Here is a 22,192-nt window from a genome sequence, read left to right as displayed (position 1 = left end):
TTGCCACCGTAAAGATGTCACTCTTTTTTTTTTTTAAATCATAAAACAAAAATTAATTCCAAAGTAATGCCAAGAGAGACTCCCAAAGGAAGAGAAGTTAAAATCCTTGTGGTATACATTGATTCTTTAAAACACACACCCTTCTCCCCCCAGAAAAAAACAATGACTTGTTTCACAAACCATGATTTTTTCTAAATATGATTTTACAAACCAGCTTAGAGTTCTGCTTGTGAAGTAGGAATAACAGTAACCACTATATTTAAAGTTGCATTATTTCCATTCTGCCATCCTTTTTTTCAGTCTTTCCTAGGTACCTGGAATTAGGTTTGAAATTTCCCAGATTTGGTAACTAATTTTCCAAATAGTAGGTCACTATTTTTTAAATATTTGAATAAAATGGTTCAGCCTCTTCTTGTAAGTTTGAGGATAGTGGGGTAGAAAAATTGTGATTTTATTTTATTTTATTTTATTTTTTGGACAAAGTTCTTGTGCCAGTATTCCTAGGGATGGAACTATTTTAAAATTAGGCATGGCTGCAGTCTTCATAGAATATAGACATACGCCTACTCTGGAATGAAATTTGACTCTATTGAAACAACTCTCTGTGCATTTACAGTATACATTGAAGAGAGTTTTCTCGCAAAGGGCCAAGTCCTGCAAACATACACGTGAATAACTTTATTCAGTTGAGTAATTCCACTGATGGGACTACTCATGTGAGTAAAGTTACTCACGTCGGTAAGTGTTTGTATGATTGGGCCATAAGCTTATGAAGTTTATAAATTAAAAAAGGCTGTGCTGCCTATGGATGTATGGATAACTTACTGCACGTTGGAGCATGCTAATAGTGCAAAAGATGGTGAGGTGTACTCCTTCAGAGCCTTTTTCTTTGTCACTAAGATGCAGATCAGTGGTTCCAGTATTGTTGCTGAATTGTTCTATATTATAGAGTATATCTTCCATGGTTTTTCTTTAAAAGAAAAGAAAAACCTTTAATTTTCTTAAATGGAATTTAAGACAAAGGCTGCATAATCTTAGCAGTTGGAAAATGTCAAAGTTAGGGTTGTAGGAGAAACCTTTGTGTATATGCATTATTATATAGTTTTAATGCTATTTCTCATATGCAATCAATTTTTTCTGTATCTAACCTATTCATGTAGCACTTTCTAATATCTTTTCATTCTTTTTTTACTTGCACTGTTTTTATTATCACAGATGCTTTTGAAAATGTTATCCCAAGTCCTGTTTTCAACAATCGTTTAAGCGTCATTGACTTTCAGCGAGGCTTAGGCTCCAAGGAGCCTAATTCACTTTTGAAAACCAAACTTGACCTCCTCTTGAAAATTTTACCCAGTCTGGTACATCATTGAATACTTAAATGTTTAGTTGCCATCTCTTTTAGGCATACTTTATTAATGTAGCAGCTCAGCCTTCCTTCGGTGCAATTCAGTGGTAAGACAGGTAACTGTGAATCTTATTTAACTTCAGACTTAAGTGTCCTATTACAGCTACACCAGCAAATTTTCAGTTTGTTCACTACTACAGTTAACTGTAGTATATTTAAAAGTGGCTAACTATATATTACTAGTACTAGTATTCATTAATCTGTCCAGTGCCTAAAGTATAGTAAACTCATTAGAGAGTAAAAAAGACAGTTTCTCACCCAAGAACACTTACAATTTAATTTTAGGTTTCAGAGTAGCAGCCGTGTTAGTCTGTATCCACGAAAAGAACAGCAGTACTTGTGGCACCTTAGAGCCTAACAAATTTGTTAGACTCTAAGGTACAAGTACTCCTGTTAATTTAATTTTAAACATAGTACAACTAGTTGGAGTAGCAAACAGTTGGGGGGTAGGGATGGTGAATAAGGGTTACAATAATATTATGTGCTTGCTTAAATTCATTGTATGCATATTTTGATACTGTTACTGGCTTAAAAAAAAATAAAAGATGGAGCAAATGTTCCAGTGGAAGAAGGGCTGAAGGGAAAGGATAGAAATAATAGACTGATTCTCTGGCAAACATAGAATACAGCATGATGCTGCACATGTATATTTTAAGTTGTTGAAAAAGCTTCTGTAATGTGGCTTAGATTCTCTGCAGCACAGAGCTGCAGTGACATGTTTCAGAGCTGCAGTGGGCTCTCTGAAGGAGCTGGTTATGGTTACAGCTCACTGAATCTCAGGGAGGGTCTGCTTGCTTTGAGGCTCAACATAATTTAAAACAGCCTGGTTGCTGCTCCAGCTTCTGCCTTCCTGCTGTGATCCCACAGGGTTCCCACACCAGGACTGAATGGGGGCTTAGTGTGCCAGCTTGGTACCATTTGAGAGCTCCCCACACTTGCAGCATTCTAAGATGGGCAGCTCCAGCTGCTTTCTGGCCCCTTTTGTGTAATTCAGGCAGCCCAAAGGGGCCAGTAAACAAATCAGAATGTGACACCTATATTGCTATTGCTTGAGAAATGGCATGAGATCATGCAGCTGAAGGCTGTATTGTATTCCATCTGCACAAGGGGTAGAGTTCAGATTCTGCATGCAACTTTAAGTTGGTAATTCCTGCATTCTTAATGTACAACTTTTATGTTCTTTTATCATAGGTTTCTTTGTATGGAAATTTAACAGCCGTAGAAGAATAAAAAATCCAGAGTAGTGATGGCAAACTGACAGTACTCATACTACTGTTTTGCAGTAGTGTGACAGTCTATAGAGCCTGAGAGGCTATCGAGCTACTAAGTTCAGGCACAGAAAAAGCATATCTGATCACAGTGCTTTCAACTCTGCTATGCAGAATGAGAGGTTCAGGGACATTGTGTGGGAACCTTTGTGTTCTTTTCTTTCCTCCAACCTCCTTTTCCTCTCTACACCTTGAAATATCGAGATGAAAGGGGGAGTGTTAGAAATAAAGTGGCATAATATTTCTGAGCTACGATGGAGCAGATCCACAGAGAGCTTGAAAAGAGAGGCAGCAGATATGAATAACTGAGAATATTGCTGGCATCTGTGTGTATGGATATTGGAGAATCCATTGAGATGAGTGACGCAATAGTCGAAGAATGAGGCAATGAAGATAATGATGGGGACTTTGGCAGAGGCAGTTGAAACACAACTACATATATGTGAGCCTACAGGATGGTGATATTCTGTCTCCAAATCTGCCTGAGTAGCAGAAGAAAAGTCCAGGATTAAGGGTGACTCTCAGATTACAGCATTGGAGACTGAAAGAGGGGCTGAGTCAAGGGAAATAGGAATGCAAATCCAATTTGAAAATGTTTCTTTTGCCCCAGAAATGTGTGTGAGATGAGGTCTTATGTTTTAATTAGTCACTTTGTAGCTTTATGATGTCTTTATATGCAAATATAAATGATACAAACACATCCTATATAAATGCCTCTCCCCCTCAGTGGCTCCTTTGGTAGAAGACAAGATGACTTGATTAGTTCTCATGTTCCAAGTACTACGTCAGCACCAACAGTTACCTCTTCAGCTGGTCTTCAGAAAAGCCTGCTTTCCAGCACAAACACTACTACAAAGATTACAACGGGTTCTACTTCAGCAGGTGTACAAAGCAGGTAAGGGCATCAACACAGTTTGTGTCAGATCGACTGTGTGCTTATGTATGTGCATGCTTTTTTTGTTTAGTAGGTCATGGGGCTCTGGATTTTTTCATTTTCCTGTTAAATTTGTTTAAGCATATACAATTTGGCTCAAAAATAATTGTGGATGGCTTTCGCTATTAAGTGGCAGCTATGCATGTCTGTAAAAGAATAAATTGAGTGCTAGAAGAGTAAAGAATAATAAAGTTCAAGAAGTGTCAACTGTTTAACTTTGAATTTATCTAATTTAATGGCTCCAGGTGAGCTTCATATTTCATAGCAGAGACATTTCTCCATTTGTTCTTTTAAAAAAATCCATCCCTCAACTTACATGTTATCAGCTGTTTAGTAAAGTGCTTTCATTGTTTAGCATTTCCTTTTCTCTTTTTTTGTGTTGCTGCTTGTGATGCGATAGTACCTCAAATCGTTTGTGGGCTGAGGATAGTACTGAGAAAGAAAAGGACAATGTTCCTACAGCAGTGACCGTTCCTGTTGCGCCATCTGTTGTAAATGCTACAGCTACTACCACAACCATGACTACAACTACTTCTGGCACTGTGTCCTCAACGTCAGAGGTCAGGGAGAGACGGAGGTGTGTAAAGGTCCTGCGAGTAATGGTGCTGTTACACAAAATGATCGTTTTCTTATTTTTAAAAAAGTGCAGTAGTTAATTGTAAATCAGCTAGTACAGCGAGTGAAGCAATACTTGTCTGTTTACTAACTGAAGCAATACTTGTCTGTTTACTAACTGTACTGAAACAGCTACCAACATGATAGATTTCATTAACCTTCCAAAAACTGTTTTGAGAGAAACATCCAAAGAATTTCACAAAATATCTTAAACTAAAGATAACATTGTGAGTTATGCTCTTTCATGTTGCTTCTATTTTGTTTTACCCTTGAATTATAATGTAGATTTTTGGTAGCACAGATACTACTACATAGGTTATTTGCAGGTTTATATTTCTGTTCAAACGGTTCACCTAAAAAAAAAAACAACAAAAAATACCTATACTAACACTGTGGAAAGATTTCTAAAGGGAGAGTAGGGAGGGAAGAAACTGGTTGACAACTGAAGTGGTTAAAGTAGCACAATGAACTTTGTAGTAAGTAATTACCCTTACTAATATAAATATAGAAGTGTCTCAATAATCATACAATGAAATAAGGCGGCATTGTGTAGTATTTATTTCAGTTGTTAGTGTGTATGTCTGATCGCATAGAGATACAGAACATAGACATCACAAAGAATGTTTGGTTCAATAGCTCACGCAGAATCGAGCCTACCAGCCCAGATCAACAAAGTTGGGCTTGCAGTACTGTGCTAAAAATAGCTGTGTTAGACAGTGCTTTAAAATTGCAGCTTGGGCTCTGAAGTCCACACCCGTCTCTAGGTTTCAGAATCCAAGCTGTATCCTAAGCTTCACTGTCTACATTTGTATTTTTAGCATGGTAGCATGAGCTTGCGAGCCCAAGTTTGTTGACCTGGGCTGGGAGGCTTGTTGCTGTAGGCTGCATAGAAATACCTTGAGGGCTAGTCTACACTAGAAGCACTACAGCCGCACTCATGTAGTTGCACTGCTGTAGCACATCTGGTGAAGATGCTGGCTGTTGACAGGAGAGGGTTCTCCTGTTGGCATAATAAAACCACCTCTTCAAGAAACAATAGCTATTTTGGCAGGAGAAGCTCTCCTACTGACATAGCACTGTCTACACTGGTGCTTAGGTTAGTGTAACGTATGTTGCTCGGGGGATGGTTTATTCACACCCGTGAGCAACATAAAGTGTACTGGTCTAACCTGTAGTGTAGACAAGCCCTAAGTCTTTATCTTCAATATGTAATCACATACTACTTTCTCTTTGGAAAATAAAAGGTCTAGGGAAATTCAGAAATCAAGCTCTCTAGTTGCAAATGTAATGTAATTGATGTTTAACATTCACAACAGGTGGGAAACTGGTAGGAGAAACCTAGAATCTTCTGGTTTACTACACCAAAAGATTCCACATGACAGACATGCTAATTTTGTGATTTAAACTTACTTGGGACATTTTTTAATCTGTTTTCCCCACTTCGACATTGGAGGCATCTGGGGAATGATGTGGCTCAGGAGCCATTTTGGTAGTAAATACTACTTCGCATATGTATTTTTCATAAAGTAGCATGGTTGCTGCAGGCAAAGTCTCTGTCACATAAAATTGATATAAATAAATGCAAGCAATGTAAAATTAGTGGAAATATCACTCCCAGTGAAGAAAACCTATTAGAAACATTTGAATTTTAAACTGTTACTGTAACCACTGAAAGTCTGTTACGGACTGAAAAAAACAAGGAAATTCAGAGTTAAGGTTGTCACTCTGTCATTCACTACTTACTAGTGTGTCTAGGTATTGCACATATATTACATAAGATCACAATATCCACTGTTAGATTTCTGCAAGTGGACTGAATTTCCTTGATTTTTAATTATATACTGGCCAAAAGATTTTGGTGCAATGTAAAACTTTTTTAAATGAAAAGCGTTGATTGTATGTGTAGTGCATAGCTTGCTAAATATTAAAAAAAATATAGTGACTTAGTCCATATTAATACACAAAATGTCTTCAAAATCTTACTTGAAAAGTAAACCCATTCAAAGCCATTCTAGTGTCTAAACAAACCGTGCATTTTGGGGCAAGTTGAAGTACTGAAAGTGTTCATCTGTAACTAATTTAAAAAAAAAATTGGGAACAAAGTAGGGAAGAGTGGGACAAAAATACTCTATCAGATAAAACTGTATGCAATTTTAATCTGTCACACATTTTTGCAAAAAGAATTATAAGCCTATAAAAAGGATTCTAGTGGTATGGGAGCTTTTCCGCATTATAGGTATATTAGCAGTAACAAATACTAGTATAGTAATTGTAGGCTCTAGGCTTTGTCTAGACTAGAGGTTTATCTACCTGGAAAGTTACACCAGTATAATTATACCAGTGTAACTCCCTATCTGAACACTCCTGATCAAGTGTAAGAGTATCTTTTTTCTGGTTTAGTTTAAACCACATTCAAAGTGACTAAACGAAGGTGCAAAATGATGATAGTTCGATTGTTTGTGATGTGCAAAGAGATTCAGGTCCAAACCAGTAATATATATGTACATGGTGCCTTAAAAGAGCAATTTCACAAATCTAAAAACAGTTGAGTCAGAACAGCTGAGAGATAATTTAAACAGAAAAAGTCAATGATAACTGGCAGTTGTTTGAGAACATTTTACTAGATGACCAAAAATCCACAATTGTGAAAGAAGGCTACCCTTGTTTCAAAACAAAAACAGTCACAACATAACACTAACCTAATTTGGAAATGAGATCTGAAAGAAGATATCTTATGTGTGTGAGAGAGTGAGTAGAGTGGAAGGAAGGAAAAGCTGGGAGCAATTAATGTGAACAGGAAACAAGGAATTTTCGAAAATAGATAAGGAAAGCAAAAAGGACACAAATTAATTTATGGCTAGCAGAGTTCAGGACAGTAAGGAGTTATTCAGTTATATTAGGAAAAAAACAATCCTAAAGTAATACTTTACTAGATGGAAATGGTAGAATTGTCAGTAATAAAAGTCAGAAATGTTCAATAGATATTTTTGATCGGTATTTATATCATGATGAAATACTTTCCATTCCAACAGTAACTTAGGAAGATGTTAAACAGAAGCTAGCAAAGTTAGATATTTTTAAATCAGCACATAGGATGACTTGCTTCCAAGCGTTCTAAAAGAGTAGTTCAGCGAGCTCTCTGGACTGTTAATGTTGACTTTCAGTAACTTTTGCAATACTGGGGAAGTTCCAGAGGACCAGAAGAAAGCTAATCTTTTACCGATATTATAACAGAGTAAACAGGATAACCTGAGTAATTATAAGCCTGCCAGTCTGACATCTCTTCTAGGCTAAATAATGGACGGCTGATATGGAACTTAAAGAGTTAGAGGATGGTAATGTAATTAATGCCTGTCCACGTGGGTTTATGGAAGTCAAACTCCATATCACTCTTTTTATGAGAATACAAATTTGGTTGATATAGTACACTTAGCCTTCTGTAGGGCATTTTACTTGGAACCGCATGATGTTTTGATTAAGAAATTAGAAAGATGCAAAATCAACATGGCACATATTAAATGAATTAAAAATAGGCTAACTGTTAAATCTCAAAATATAATTGTACAAGGGGAATCAAATGGTGTTTTTCTAGAGAGATTCCACAAGGATCCATTCATAGCCCAACACTATTTAACATTTTCATCAATAAAGAAAACGTAGTATCATAACTGATAAAGTTTGCAGATGAGACAGATTGGAGAAGTGGTAAATAATGAAAAGGACAGGTCACTTGTACAGAGATATCTGGATTGCTTGGTAAGCTGGTCATAGGCAAACTGTGCATTTCAGTAAAGTCATAAATCTAAGAATAAAGAGTGTAGGCCATACTTACAGGATGGAGTACTCTGTCTTGGGAAGTAGTGACTGCAAAAGACTTTGAGGGTCCTGGTGCATAATTCGATGAACATTAGCACTCGTGCATCGCTAATTCAGGGTTGCTAACATGAGGCTTGACTGCACTTGAAATGCTACAGAGGCACAACTGTAGCTGTGCCACTGTAGCACTTCAGCATAGACACTACCTATGCTTATGGGAAGGGTTCTTCTGTTGGCATAGGTAGTCCACCTTTCCGAGAGATCGTATCTAGGTCAACGAAAGAATTCTTCTATTGACCTAGCACTGTCTACGCAGAGACTTAAGTTGGCTTAATTACATTGCTCAAGGTTGTGGAGTTTTCACACACCAGAGCAATGTAGCTGGGTTGATCAAATTTTCTAGTGTAAACCAGTCCACAATTTGAAACACTACTTAGCATCTGGTGGAGAAGCAGTTTAACACCTTTAAAATCTTGTTAGCTCATTGATCTAATCAGAGGAAGCCCAGAGTAGAGCCTGGCCAGCTAAGACAATTTTTAAGGTGATATAAAAAACATACGCATGCGTGTGTGGGTGTGTTTAAAAATGATAATTAACATCTTAAAATCCTAGGGTAGACATGGCAGTTTGTGTTTCAGCATGCGTTAGCGAGCCAAGGTAAACCCCGGGGAATTTTCATGCGGCCACAGCCTCCTGGGTGCTGATGGGGGTGGGGAAGAGGTGGCAAAGTAGTGGCCCCACCCCCAGGGCTGCCAGCAGAGGTTGGTCCCTTCTACATTAGCATTTTAACATGTTTATTACCTAATAAGCTAAAAATATGTGGTTTTCCTGATGAAGGCAAAGTTTAGGTGGTAAGTGATATTTTCAAACATGTTAGCTAGCCCAGCTTTTAAAAAACAAAAACCTTTTTTCCTAATCTAGACTAGGCCTCGCTATCTAGCAAAAGAGAAGAGCTACCAAAAATACTACATGGATGGTGAGAGGAGGGTGGGAAATGAACTTTCTTATGGATAGTATTTTATAGATGTTACATAGCGGGATGGAGGGCACTTGTAGAAATAGCTATGTTTGTATATATTAAGGCAATTTTGTCTTTTCATTTTTAATCTGTCTGTTGGTAAAGTAGAGGTAGAACATGGGTGATAATCCAATATTGGTTTGTGCAATTATTTTTTTTTAAAGATAGAACATCTTCTCAAAAACGTTGTTAAATAATTTTAGTATTTTCAAATTGGCCATCATCTTATTAATTTAAAGAGCTGTTCTTGATGTTTCTAGCGAGCGGTCTCCCAAAAGTAAAGGAATGTTTCCAACATTAACAAATATGTTCTTTACAAAAAAGCTAATAAAACATAACAAACCGGTTTGTATACAGCATCAGAAAATGTGATAGTAGGTAAGTCGTCATTGTGAAAGATAGATAAACTGACCAGTTTTGGGACTCAGAATGGTTCAAGGCTGCACAATTTGTTGTCCTCAAACTTGGAATGCAGGAGATATAATTTGTGAATAGAACTTTGTTTCAAGGCCTTCATTTTTGGCTGCTTATCAGCTTTTTTTCCAATTTTGTTACTCTAAAGATGCTAAAATATACTTGATACTTTTAAATAACTATGTGTTACGCAGCAAAGAACTGATTATTAATAGGTCTAGCACTGATTTATTATCCTGTAATAGAAAATCAGCAGTTCCATTAAGATTTTTAATGGGATCATCATAGTTTTATAGATATTTCAGTAAGGGGCAAATCTTGTGTCCACAGCTGAGGAGGCCTCACTTGTAGTTGAACCGATGCTGTTCTGCTGCACAAAGGAGGTATGAAGATGCCTGTGGGAGAGGGGGATGCAGGGAGCATAAACCCTGAGCACAGCTGATCCATGTGTCAGAACGTAGCTCAGCATGAGGACTCAAAAAGTTCAGGGAGAAAATGGCTTCTCACATTTTGTCACCTCCCCTGTGCTGTGATTGTGGAGGCTTTGCCCAGCCTCTACCACAAGTGAGAGCAGCTTTGATGGCCGGATTAATTTGTACTGAGCTGCCTGGACAAATTTGAGGTGAACAGCCAACCGATTCTGTGGGCTATTAAGGCAGCTGGAATAGCAGGGTTGTGAGAGCACCCAAGTAAGCCACCTGCCCCGCGGGCTTCTGATGGATGTGGTCAGGGGTTGGCGTAGTGTATACCTGCAGAGAAGTCTCCCTGTACATAGGAGATATTCTTTTGGGGCACTTGTGATGGCTTTAGAACTCTTTTATGCAATCAGAGCTAGTGTAAAGTAGCTGTGGAGCATCCATAAATTGGGTCCCCTCTATGTGCAGGGGTCCCTGTATGGTAATACACAGTGGGCTGTAGATGTACAGGCTAAGGGGAAGGAAGGGGTGGGATTTGAGGATCTGCTTCTGTACAAATTGTCCTGTCCTCCTTTGCAGGGTGTGAAAGTCACACAAGACCCTGGTCACATAGACACATTTTACACTGGGCTCAAGATTGCCCTTCAAATCTGAGAAAGTTGAAGCCTCAAAAGCAGACGTTCATTTAATGGCTTTAGGCTAGAGCACTCAAATTTATATATGAAACAATCTCTCATGAAAATAATTCAGAAAACTTTGTTCTCTTTCCCCCAGAGTTAGAGAGGAGTGCTAGTTTTAGATCTTATGTTTTGTAAGACTACTTGGAGTTTTAACTGCCATGGACTTTTGGGGAGGTTGATTAGTCATGAGGCTAAGTGTTATATTTTAATGTTTTGTTTTGCTTGGCAACATGGCTAAAAATCTGTTATTTAGAGGCTGTTGTTCTAGATGTTTGTATGATCTTTGCTTTTATAAAATGACTACAAACCTGTAATACTGAAAAAGTGACAATATTTCACTAACCTATAGCTATATTCAGAGTAGACTAAAGTTAGGGGAATAGCTAACTTGTATATGAAATAAATTTGCTTGGTAACAATGCTACCTAATCAGTGCTAAATATGGTTTGTTTCTGAAAAGTTTTCCAAATTCATTTACTGAGCAGTCACGTACTCTGGGATTTTTTAATACTCTGAGACAATAGATGGCATAGTAGGGCTTTCCTGTAATAGCCATATTCTTTACATTAGGCATATAAAATGTACGTTAAAGCTTCATAGTCACTCATACCCACAGAATATATATCTGAGATACTCCACCCTTGTTTTAGCAGACTGGTAGAATACCAAAATAGTGTAAGAAAGTGGTGTTGAGAGAAAATGGCAAAATGAGTTTATTGTAAATAAGAAAATTGACTGGTTAAGATATTTGTCTACATCAGTAGTGCATTTTGGTGACATAATTCTGATATAACACTTAACTGGCTATAATTATGCTAAAATTTATTCAAAATACAGTTCTGTATTTCTTGCATTTTCAAAGACAGATTTATGTATCGAGTTACATTATGTAGAATTTAGTTTTGGTTTTTTTAATAATTGCATTGATTTTCAATCATGTCACATTGCAAATGTCCATTTATCATTTAATGCATTGTGCAAAAATTAGTGGTTATTGAATATTATTTTAATTTTATTCTTTAGATCATACCTCACTCCTGTTCGGGATGAAGAGTCTGAGTCCCAAAGAAAAGCTAGATCCAGGCAAGCAAGACAGTCCAGAAGATCCACACAGGTACAGTTTTTTGTTCTTTTTTCATTTATGATCAAATAAATTGGTGCCAAACACTGCAATAACCTCATAATTTTCACAGTAAAACTTCAAATACAGTGACTGTTCTCCCCAGTGTAAACTCAGTACATACGAGCAGATAAAATATTCCACACTGCAAACAACACCAGCTCTCCAAATTTAAACCTCTTCCTCTCAAAATGTTTGGGAGAAAAGATGGGCCTTCCAGTGTGCCCTTAAGGTTAACAGATCCTGACTGCAGACTGGAGGGAAGCAAGCAGAGGTTTCTCCACGAGTGTCTTCCTGAAAGCCTTTTCCTGTTATATAGCAAAATGGCTCCAGTTGAACATCTTTATTGTTTTTAGCTATGACAATATGACATGCCTGGATAATTGGGTCCCAAGCTATTTAGACCTTTAAAACCAACACTTTGAATTCCACAAGGAAACTTACTGGTAGCCATTACATTGTCTGAAACACAGTGTGAGGTGCTCCAGGCTTGAAACTCTATTTAAGAAGCAGGCCTGGCATATTATATTTGCTTCATTTTCTGAATGGTCCCTTGATTGAAGTGACAGACCTGGATCTGTGATGTGTTCCACATCAAAGAGAAACGGTTCAAGCTAGTATGCCTAGATATAGATTAGAGGGGGGAGGGAGAGAAGTGCTCTTTGAACATCTAGGACTAACCCAAGATCTAAGAACACTCCGTAGTTTTGTGTGTCTTTTACAAGTAATAGTTGCGCACTCTGATTTCGGGCACTGAAACAGTCTTTCAGCTATTTCTCCCAAGCCAACAGCAAACCATATCATCATCTTATCTGGATTGAGTGGTAGCCAGTTACAACTCCTCTAATCCCTAAAAATCATATAGCCCCTAGTACACGTGTTCCAATGCACTAGCCCATACCAAATGTGAAAGAGAGAGATCTGGGAGTCCTCAGTATATTGAATATGTTGCAACCCACATCCTCTCACTAACTGTTCCAGTATCCTCAAATACACAAAAAACAAAGAGGAAGACAAAATAGACATCTCTGGTACCCCCACATGAATGCCCTAAAGGCAGAGGAGCAATTGTCCACAATTACCATTTGAGTCCACTCAAAAAGATAGCGGCAGAAACACCAAAAAGTGATTTCATCCACCTGTTAAGAGTCTGCTGACAGATTGAAATGATTCAGCAAGGTTGCTTTAACTTAATCCAGGGCTAGGAAGAAATAATCAAATAATATAATCATTGCACTTTCTAATCTAAAAACATATAATCAGATTGACTAAAGTCAAGAGAATCTGTAAATTGAAGAAACTATCAGAGCTACCCTACCACAAGCCTGTCCATGCCCTTCCCTGGAAAAGAGAGAGAGTGAGTTGACAGCAAGATGATCTTTTTCAAGAACTGGCTTCAAGAAAAGAGGCCACACAATAGTTTCTTTAAGAACAGCTGACACAATGTCTTCTGTAGGGAAATGTTAACAGTCTCTATCAATGCTGGACACAATAGGTCTAGCTCACATATGCTAGTCCTAGTCCCACCTCGCAGGTGGCATCATCAGAATTTCAGTAAATCACACTGGCTGAAACTCAAGAAGAGAATACCTAGTATTTCCTTGAGATGTTCTGTTTCCATAGCAGTAGACAGTTCAGATAATTTGATCTTCAAAGTAACGTGAAAATTCTTAAGGATAAATGTCAGCCTATTCTGGTAAGCAGAAACCACTGTGAGGAAATGTAAGGGCATTAAGTGCTGCAGGCATGATTTTTTCACATGTGCTGAGTACCCACAACTCTAGCTGTAGTCAGTGGAATGTCTGAAGGCTCAAGGCCTCTTAAATTCAGCAGTCTAACACATGAATACTGCTGTATTTTCATAAACTTTCTCCCTAAAATACTATAATACAGTGGAAAAGATCTAGGGTGGAATGTTCAGAAGTGCCACCATGATTTAGAAGTGTAATGTCCCATTGAAAATCATATCACAGAAGCAACCATTGTTGATCTACAGTTTAGCAGGCACGTATTGAGGGTACAGAATGAAGAGTAAGTTTTGTTAATTGCAAAATGAAAGAAAAACACTCCAGAGTTAAAAATGTTAAATCTATTTTAGGAGTTTATAGACTGGCCATCAGTAATAGTAAAAACTGTAAGTGACACCTGTTGAAATGTTGCTTTTTGCTTCTGTTTTTTTCCACAGGGTGTGACACTGACTGATCTTCAGGAAGCTGAAAAAACTATAGGAAGAAGTCGTCCTACACGAACCAGAGAACAAGAGAATGAAGAAAAGGAGGAGAAGGAAAAACAAGACAAAGAAAAACAGGAGGACAAGAAGGAATCAGAAACAAAAGAAGATGACTTTAGACAAAGATATTCCAGAACTCTTGAGGAGGTATCTCAGACTTTTCCTTTTAAGTGGTGTAATTGGTATAAATCTTAATTTTTGTTTGGTGGTACTGAAATTTATAGTAGGCATAATTTTTCTTTACTTATTTAAACATCTTATGTTAATATCCTGTATGATGGGTATTTTTATCTGTGTTCTTTTAATCTTTGGAAATTAATATTAACTTTTTTGTGCTGAACAGCCCTATCATCGCTATAGGCCAGTTTCAACTCCAACTCCAACTACTTCATCATCCTCTTCGCTTTCCACCTCCACTAGTTCTCTTTCTACTTCAAGTCAAGTAAACAGACCAAACAGCCTTATAGGTATAACTTCTGTTTATCCCAGGAGTGGAACAAAAGAAAATGAGAGAGGTAAGACTATATGTTTTGACTTTTTTCTTTGCTTATTTATTAGAGGATCTTTTGTCTCTACTGAGGGTCTTAAACTGCATGTGTTATGAGGTAAGGGATTTCTTAACGCCACTTTAAGCATTGCTTCCTCCCTAGGATCATTATCTTCTGAAGCAACTGTCTTCAAGTGGTGCCTCCCAATATATAATACTTTATTTCCTTCTGTTGTGAAGTGGTCCTGAATTTGGGTCAGATTTCCGTAATACTATGTTGCAATTCTGTTATTTGGTAAGAGGAAAAAGAATGCTGTTCAAGGAAACCAAAATCAAAGCAGAGGGGTGTTTTCACCTTGAATGTTTTATTTCTTTTGTTTCTATCTCATCCTTGGTTCATCTTTTAACAGATTCATTTTAAAACCGTGAGGACTGGAAGCACTGAAATCAATAAGATAGTGTAGTGCTTACTACAGTGCCTGTTGGCGCTGAATGATTTGTTGTATTAATAGAAGAGTAAATAAATAGATAAAAATACATTAAAGGAAGTAAATTTTTTTTGTGCAACAGTGAATAATGCTTATTTTGCTGGAATCATGTGAGAGGTGGAAAATCAGAACTCAAAAGTGAGAAAGTTTATCAGTAAGGCCAATGCTGAACTGAAACTAAATTAAAGGAAGAAGGAAATCCATACCACAATCTTAATGAAATCCAGAAAATTTCAGTACATTGTCCAAAAACAGAGAGTTTTTTTTTTTTTTCAAAGAAAGCTTAAATGAATGAACATATGTCAATTGCACTGAATTCTTGATGCAATAACGAAGAAAATATTTGTGAGGAAGTGTGACCTGGTATTCTTTTATGCTCGTTTCTCTTCAGTCAGATGCCTCCATAATAAAGTAGGCAGAAGTTTTAAAGCTTGAATATTAGAACTACCCTTTAGATTGTTGTCAGAAGTCTTAGTATTATATTGAAATATTTTAGTTAGGTGGCTAAAGTAGAATGTTACAGAGTGTGATTGGGAAATACAAAATACTTGCCAGACCACTTTAATTGTATTTACAATAATATTTCACAACTGTGTTCTGAGCAGATGTGTGTTACCACATAATTTATAAAACTGGCTACTGAACTTCTTGCTCCAGCACCTCTCAGATTAACATGTAAGTTATATATTACAGAAGATCACACGATTTCTGTGTCATATTTAAAAAGTGTTGTTATTAACAGAAGGCCGGAAAAAAGAAGAAGAAAAGGAAGAAGATAAATCACAGTCAAAATCAATAAGAGACAGGCGGCGACCAAGAGAAAAACGAAGATCTACAGGAGTTTCCTTTTGGACTCAAGATGTGAGAAACCGCTTAAAACAACAAACATATGTCTATTTCACATATATTCAGAATGTATATAAAATTATCACATTAAAATAACAGGGAATAGTTTAGAGTTTTATCAGTGCTTCTCAAACTGGGGTTCGCAGACCCCCAGTTACTCCAGGGGGTCCGCGGGCCCCGCTGATCAACTTTTCCTCTTCCCTCTCTCAACTCCTCGTCCTTTCCCTCCCAGCAGCTCCTTCACACCGGGGAACAGCTGTTCAGCAGCGGGGAACAGCTGTTCAGCAGCGTGAAGTAGGTGCTGGGAGGGAGGGGGAGGAGCAGGGATGGGACATGCTTGGAGGAGGGGGTGGGGAAGAGGAGGGGTAGGGGTTGACCGGCAACAGGAAGAGGTGGGGTGATGGGAGGGTTTCGGGGGGGCAGAGTGGAGTGGGGGCAGGACCTTGGGGCTGATCATGGAACTTGGGGTCTGTGAAAAATTTTAAATAAAAATGGGGGTCCTTGGGTAGCCTAAGTTTGAGAACCACTGAGTTATATGATTTAATATGATTCTTTCTGGAAAACAGAGGAAATACATCATCATGAGATGGATTCAGCTGTGCCCATACTAGTGGGTTTTTCCAAAAATCATTGCACTCTTGCTCGTAACATGTTTTTCTCTATATAAAATATGTTAGCATGTTCAAGTAGCATGGATTGTTGAGGTCTATATTATCTGGGATTTCTTCCCAGGCTGTTTAGATTAGTAATACATAGAATGAGATGACCGATACATAGGACGTTATTCCTTATAGAATGAGATGACCGCTGTATAGGTCGTCATTCCTTTTGCATGAGTGTGGCCACACAAGTTGCTAAACCCATAAGCCTATCATACCTGAAGTGACTTTTGCTGATGTGCTCAGATATAGTTGTTCTGTATAGGTCTACAAGATAATGGAGTCCACTTGTACAGTGCAAGTAAACAATGAGAACAGCAGTAACTTGGGTTCAGATTTAAACGCATCTAAATTGGGTGTATTGATCATTCCTTTAGAAAACACCTTATTTTGAAGGGATAACAACATTTCCACGCAGTACGCATATCAAATTATTATAATGAAAAATTCTAAAACACATAGGTGATCATGATATGATAGGGACAAACCAGAACAGCTTTTTTTAACCAAAATCATTTATCTTTAATCTACTAGAATTCTCTGAGCAAATAATAGATTAAAGAAAACCAGCCGACAACACATTTGTACTTTTTAAAAGCCTTGACAAAGTCTGTCTGTCACAAGAGGCATTTAAGAAAACTAAGTCATGGTATAAGAGGTAAAGTATTGACATAGTTTAGAAACTGGCTCAGAAACAGCGTTGGAATAAATGGTCAATATTCAACATGTCAAACGGTTAACATAAAGTGCTCTTAGGAATCTGGGTAGGCTCAGTAGGTAAAAAACAAATAATTGCTTTCACTTACTCTATTTGTACAGTGTCTAGCACAATGAGTTGAGGTACCAAGTGTTACTGTAATACAAATAATAATAATAATATGCCTTCTGAATTGCATACATGGCATGAGAATAAGAGAGAGGAGAAACTGAGGATAAAATTCAGAAGAGCCTGATAAGCCCATTCTCTCCTGGATTTCCTGCCTTGATTTTAAAACAAGGCCCCTCACTCCTTTTGAAGAAGCTTGTAGAACTGGTATATAAAACAAATAGTTCTCTGTCCAACCTATTAAGATAGTCCAGAGAAGAGAACCCTGACCTTAGCCATTGTCCCAGAGTTGTTTGTGATGTTTTTAAAACTCTTCTGACTTAAAGTAGATACTTACACCATAAAAAAAAAAAATTCATGATCCTTCAAGTGTAGTTCAACAAATATCTAATGGGCAAGAATAGATATCTTTTATATCCAGGTGTTTTGATGCAAGATAATGTTAACAGGGTTAGTTTCACAGTTGAGAATCATAAGCAATGATGATCAATTTAGAACAAAATTCCCTCCCTCCTCTTAATGTACATACATAATTTTTGAGAAGTAGATCCATTATCCCGTACTCTGCAAATTACTGTGTATTTATAATTGAAAGTAATTAAGATAAATGAATTCTGAGCAAATTAACAAGAAGGCCTATACTCCCAATGGTAGGATGGTTGCCTTTTCCTTTTTGCTTCTAAAAATACGTGTTTAAATGTCACTATTGTAAAAGCGTTTCCTTATGCCAACTGTATAGTCCAACTTTCTTCCATTATATAGCAGTCTAGTACTAAAAATATCTACCTGTTCAATGTTACTGCCATTTTGTTTTGTTAAACAGAACAAAGCCATCCAGGAATATTATGGGATACTTTTGGAGAAATTTTTGTCCTTGTGTTTGCTTCTGTTGCTTTTATACAAAATAGATTTAATTCAAATAAACTCTCGACAAATCTACACTACAGAGTATATTGGCACAGCTGTACCGATGCAGCTGCATCATTGTAGCACATTTAGGGAAGACGTATGCCGACAGGGGAGCACTCTCCCATCGGCATAATTACTCCACCTCTGCAAGAGGCAGGAGCTGTTTTGGCGGGAAAGCATTTCCCGCCAACATAGCACTGGTATGGACAGCGCTTAGGCTGCTGTAACTTTTGTCACTCAAAGTGGTGTCTTTTTCACACCCCTAAGCAATGTAAGTTACATTGACTTAAGCAGTAATGTAGACCAGCCCTCTGTCTTGAATTTTGACCATAGAAATATAAAATTTTTAAAAACTCAATAGCATTTCAAAAGTTTACTATTTTTATTACTATTATTTTCTCCAGAGTGATGAAAATGAACAGGAACACCAGTCTGATTCAGAAGAAGGAACAAATAAGAAAGAAACTCAGGTAATTGTTGAGTATTTTTAATTCAGTTGTGATCTCTTGAGACAGATTTTATGTTTTAATTTTCTTTCATTGCAGTTAGATTCGGTTATAAGAACACATCTGGTGGGGTATCTTTTGAATCATAGCTTGTTGGTATGTTTCAGTACCAGTTCCTTTGCCGTTTTTTGTGTGAAAGATGAAGTCTTCTAGCTTATAAATTAACTACAGTCTTTAATGATAGTTTTTAATATATTTTAATAGTGGTTGTTTGCTGAGTATTACCTCCCCCTTTCTTGCATTCTAGGTATAGATAAGTAGAATTTGTTGTAAATGTTGATATTGTTTCTAACTGATGCTTAGGCCGGTAGTTGAGGGAATTCTTAGTAGTTCTTCTTCGAGTGGTTGTTCATGTCCATTCAAAGTAGATGTGCGCGCGCTGCGTGCACGCCAGCCGGAAGATTTTCCCTTAGCAGCGTCCGTAGGGTCGGCCCGGGCTCCCCCTGGAGTGGCTCCACCACGACGTCCTATAAAGGGGCCCCGCCGACCCTCCAACCCCTCAGTTCCTTCTTACCACCGGTGATGGCTAGCTGGAACTTCTCTTGCACAGCAAGTTGGCAGTGTCCTATCCTTACTATTTAGTCCATATATTCAGTCATATTATAGTTAGTTAGATAGATCTTTGTATATAGTTTTTTGTAGTTGGGGGGTCCCCCCCCAGAGTCTTCATCACTCGCTGGGGCATGTCCAGGTGCCCCGGGTTCAGACTCTGCAAGGACTGCGGGAAATTCATGCCCAAGAGTGACCCACGCTCTGCGTGTTTGAGGTGTCTCGGAGAGAGTCACCAAAAGGACCGGTGCTCTATCTGTAGGGGCTTCCGCCCACACACTCTGAAGGACAGGGCTCAAAGACTTAGTCCTCCTGATGGAGGCGGCCCTGCGACCACCCGCGGACCCAGAACCGGCCGAGGTGGGGCCCAGCATGTCGTCCTCGGTGCGGAGTGCCCCGCCACCGACATCAGGACTTAGGGCCCAGCCCAAGTCGTCGAAAACTCGGCACCGGACAAAGTCGGGTCATAGGAAGTCGGCCTCAGTGTGACACTGCTCACCTTCGCCAGTGCCCTCCAAGAGAAAGAAGCCAATGAGGGATTGGTCACCCCACCAGGATCCAAGGCCGACGCCGTCCGCGGGTGTAAGCGGACAGGCTGGGCTACAGCCCTCCGCGGTTCTGTCGACTCCCGCACCACAGAGAGGGCAGTCAAGTCTGGACCAGCCTAACTCCCGGGATCTCAGTGGGGACATACACCCCCCGTCGACGCCGGAAGCATTCGAGGCGGCCTCAGACCTAATAGGCCTCCCGGCACTGGCCTCCCCACATCGTAGGGAGTTGCCTACTGTGGTCCGTCCACCAGTACACTCTAGAGGCAAGCCGGCCATGCTGTCGCCTCCCTCCCCGCACCGTGCTGTGCAGACGGCACCAGACCAGAGGAGAGGCTCCCTGCTGCCTTTGCACCGCTTTCCTTTGGCACCGGGCGCTGCTCCCCCCAGGTCCTCAGACTCAGGCAGACTCCTATCACTTCAGCCGGTTGCGGAGCAGGAGATTGGTTTCTGGGGTGAGCCACCAGCATTACCCACAGTGGCAGCAACAATGGCAGCCGCCCTCACAGTGGCTGTTTTGGACTCCCTGGACCTACCATCAGTCGGTAGGCCAGGCGTTTGGCCCTCAGTCACGGTTGGCTTCGGTGTCCTTGACGTCGGTGGCCCTGGCGCAGCTGCCACCGGCACCGTCGCCGGGCAGGGGTGTGCCATTGTCAAGTTCAGCACCCCCTAACCGGGCAGCGACACCGGCAGCGGCTCCAGTTCGGGCTCCGTCGGCACCTCATGATACACCAAGTCGCTCACCGGCGACCCTGGTACCGGCCGCGGTGCCGCATTTAGACTCGGAACCGGCACCGCAACCTCAATGCTGTGTGCCGCATGCACCGTAGGAAGGGCTGTTCCATGTAATCTCCTTGTTCTCCTCTCCAGACGAGGCGATCTCGGGCACGGCTGCAGCACCGGCCCTAGAGGACACTCGAGTTCTCCAACAATTGCTTCGGCGAGCAGCTCAAAGCCTCGCAATCCAAGCGGAGGAGATCGAGGTGGACGCAGACCCTGTAGTGGACATTCTGGCCCCCTCAGGGCCATCCAGAGTGGCCCTCCCGCTGTTAAAGACTATAGTGGATACGTCCCGCACCCTATGGCGTACACCAGCCTCATTGACCCCTACTGCCAAGAGGACGGAGTAGCGCTACTTCGTCCCTTCTAAAGGGCACAAACACCTGTACACCCACCCTCCACCTGACCCCCTGGTGGTAGACGCGGCTAACCAGCGGGAGGGTCAGGGGTTTCAAGGCTCAACACCGAAGAGCAGAGACGCAAAAAGACCTTGAGCTCTTTGGTAGAAAGGTGTACTCCACGGGGGTTCTCCAACTCTGCATTGCCAATCAACAGGCAATAGTAAGCCAATATGGCCACAACACCTGTTCGGCCATCTCGAAGTTCACGGAGCTCCTTCCCCAGGACTCGAGATCAGAGTTTTCAGCCCTAGTGGAGGAGGGCAAACTGATCTCTCGAGCCTCCCTCCAGGCTGCCTTAGATGCGGTGGACTCAGCTTCGCGCACCCTGGCCACGGGCCTAGTCATGCGGCGGGGAGCCTGGCTCCAGGTCTTGGGCCTGCCCTCTGAGGTCCGGCAGACGATTCAAGACCTCCCCTTCGAAGGGCAGTTGCCGTTTTCGGAGAAAACGGACAAACATCTCCATAGCTTAAAGGACTCGAGGGCCACGCTTTGCTCGCTGGGCTTGCATACCCCACGACCCAGCGCAGACAATTTAGGCTGCAGGTGGCCCTTCACCCATACCAGCCACAGACTTGCCAGGAGCTGGGGCGCAGGCGGGACAGAAATGTCAGGAGGTGTCACGAGCGCCACCCCTCCGGCCAGGCGTCTAGCCAATCCAGACCACCATCTGGGCCTAGACTCCCTATTTGATGGTACAGTCAAGGACGACCTACCGATAGAAACTCTGGATCTTTCCACCCTTACCTTTGGGTCACTTTTGTCCCACTTCCACCATGCCTGGTCCCGAATTACATCGAACAAATGGGTGCTCCGCACGGTAGAGAAGGGATATTCTATCCAGTTCTCCTCCCTTCCGCCCCACCAACCCCCCCCTCCCTGTCCCTCTTCAGGGACCCTTCTTATGAGCAACTTCTAATTCAAGAAGTGAAGTCCCTCACGGAAGAAGGGGCGTGGAGGAAGTCCTGCAGGAGCTCAGGGGCAAAGGCTTCTACTCCTGGTATTTCCTAATACCGAAGGCAAAAGGGGGCCTGAGACCCATCCTAGACTTGCGGCGGCTGAACAAGTTTGTGTGAAAACTCAAGTTCCGCATGGTCTCCCTGTCCTCGATCATCCCCTCCCTGGATCCAGGAGATTGGTATGCCGCCCTTGACTTAAAGGACGCCTATTTCCACATTGCCATAATTCCACGGCACCGTCGGTATCTCAGATTCATCGTGGCCGACATCCATCTGCAGTTCACGGTGCTCCCGTTCAGCCTGTCGGCTGCTCCCAGGGTC

General features: G+C 40.5%; 1 protein-coding gene across 4 annotated transcripts in view; it reads left to right on the top strand.

Moving 5' to 3' along the window:
- The window catches only part of PPP1R12A (protein phosphatase 1 regulatory subunit 12A), a 232,753-nt gene that overhangs the window by 172,726 nt on the left and 37,835 nt on the right, over window positions 1–22,192 (top strand). For 3 of the 4 annotated variants that reach the window (XM_050934656.1, XM_050934680.1, XM_050934665.1), the window contains exons 13-19: window positions 3,401–3,568; window positions 4,008–4,184; window positions 11,590–11,680; window positions 13,872–14,063; window positions 14,260–14,431; window positions 15,634–15,752; window positions 18,536–18,601. In XM_050934656.1, the coding sequence (XP_050790613.1) occupies window positions 3,401–3,568; window positions 4,008–4,184; window positions 11,590–11,680; window positions 13,872–14,063; window positions 14,260–14,431; window positions 15,634–15,752; window positions 18,536–18,601 (985 nt within the window). The remainder of the gene's footprint in view (window positions 1–3,400; window positions 3,569–4,007; window positions 4,185–11,589; window positions 11,681–13,871; window positions 14,064–14,259; window positions 14,432–15,633; window positions 15,753–18,535; window positions 18,602–22,192) is intronic. The other variant, XM_050934674.1, reaches the window with a different exon arrangement.

The sequence above is a fragment of the Gopherus flavomarginatus genome, chromosome 1, assembly GCF_025201925.1.
Source record: "Gopherus flavomarginatus isolate rGopFla2 chromosome 1, rGopFla2.mat.asm, whole genome shotgun sequence".
NCBI classification, from domain to species: Eukaryota; Metazoa; Chordata; order Testudines; family Testudinidae; genus Gopherus; species Gopherus flavomarginatus.
This window is presented reverse-complemented; position numbering and strand designations above follow the sequence as displayed.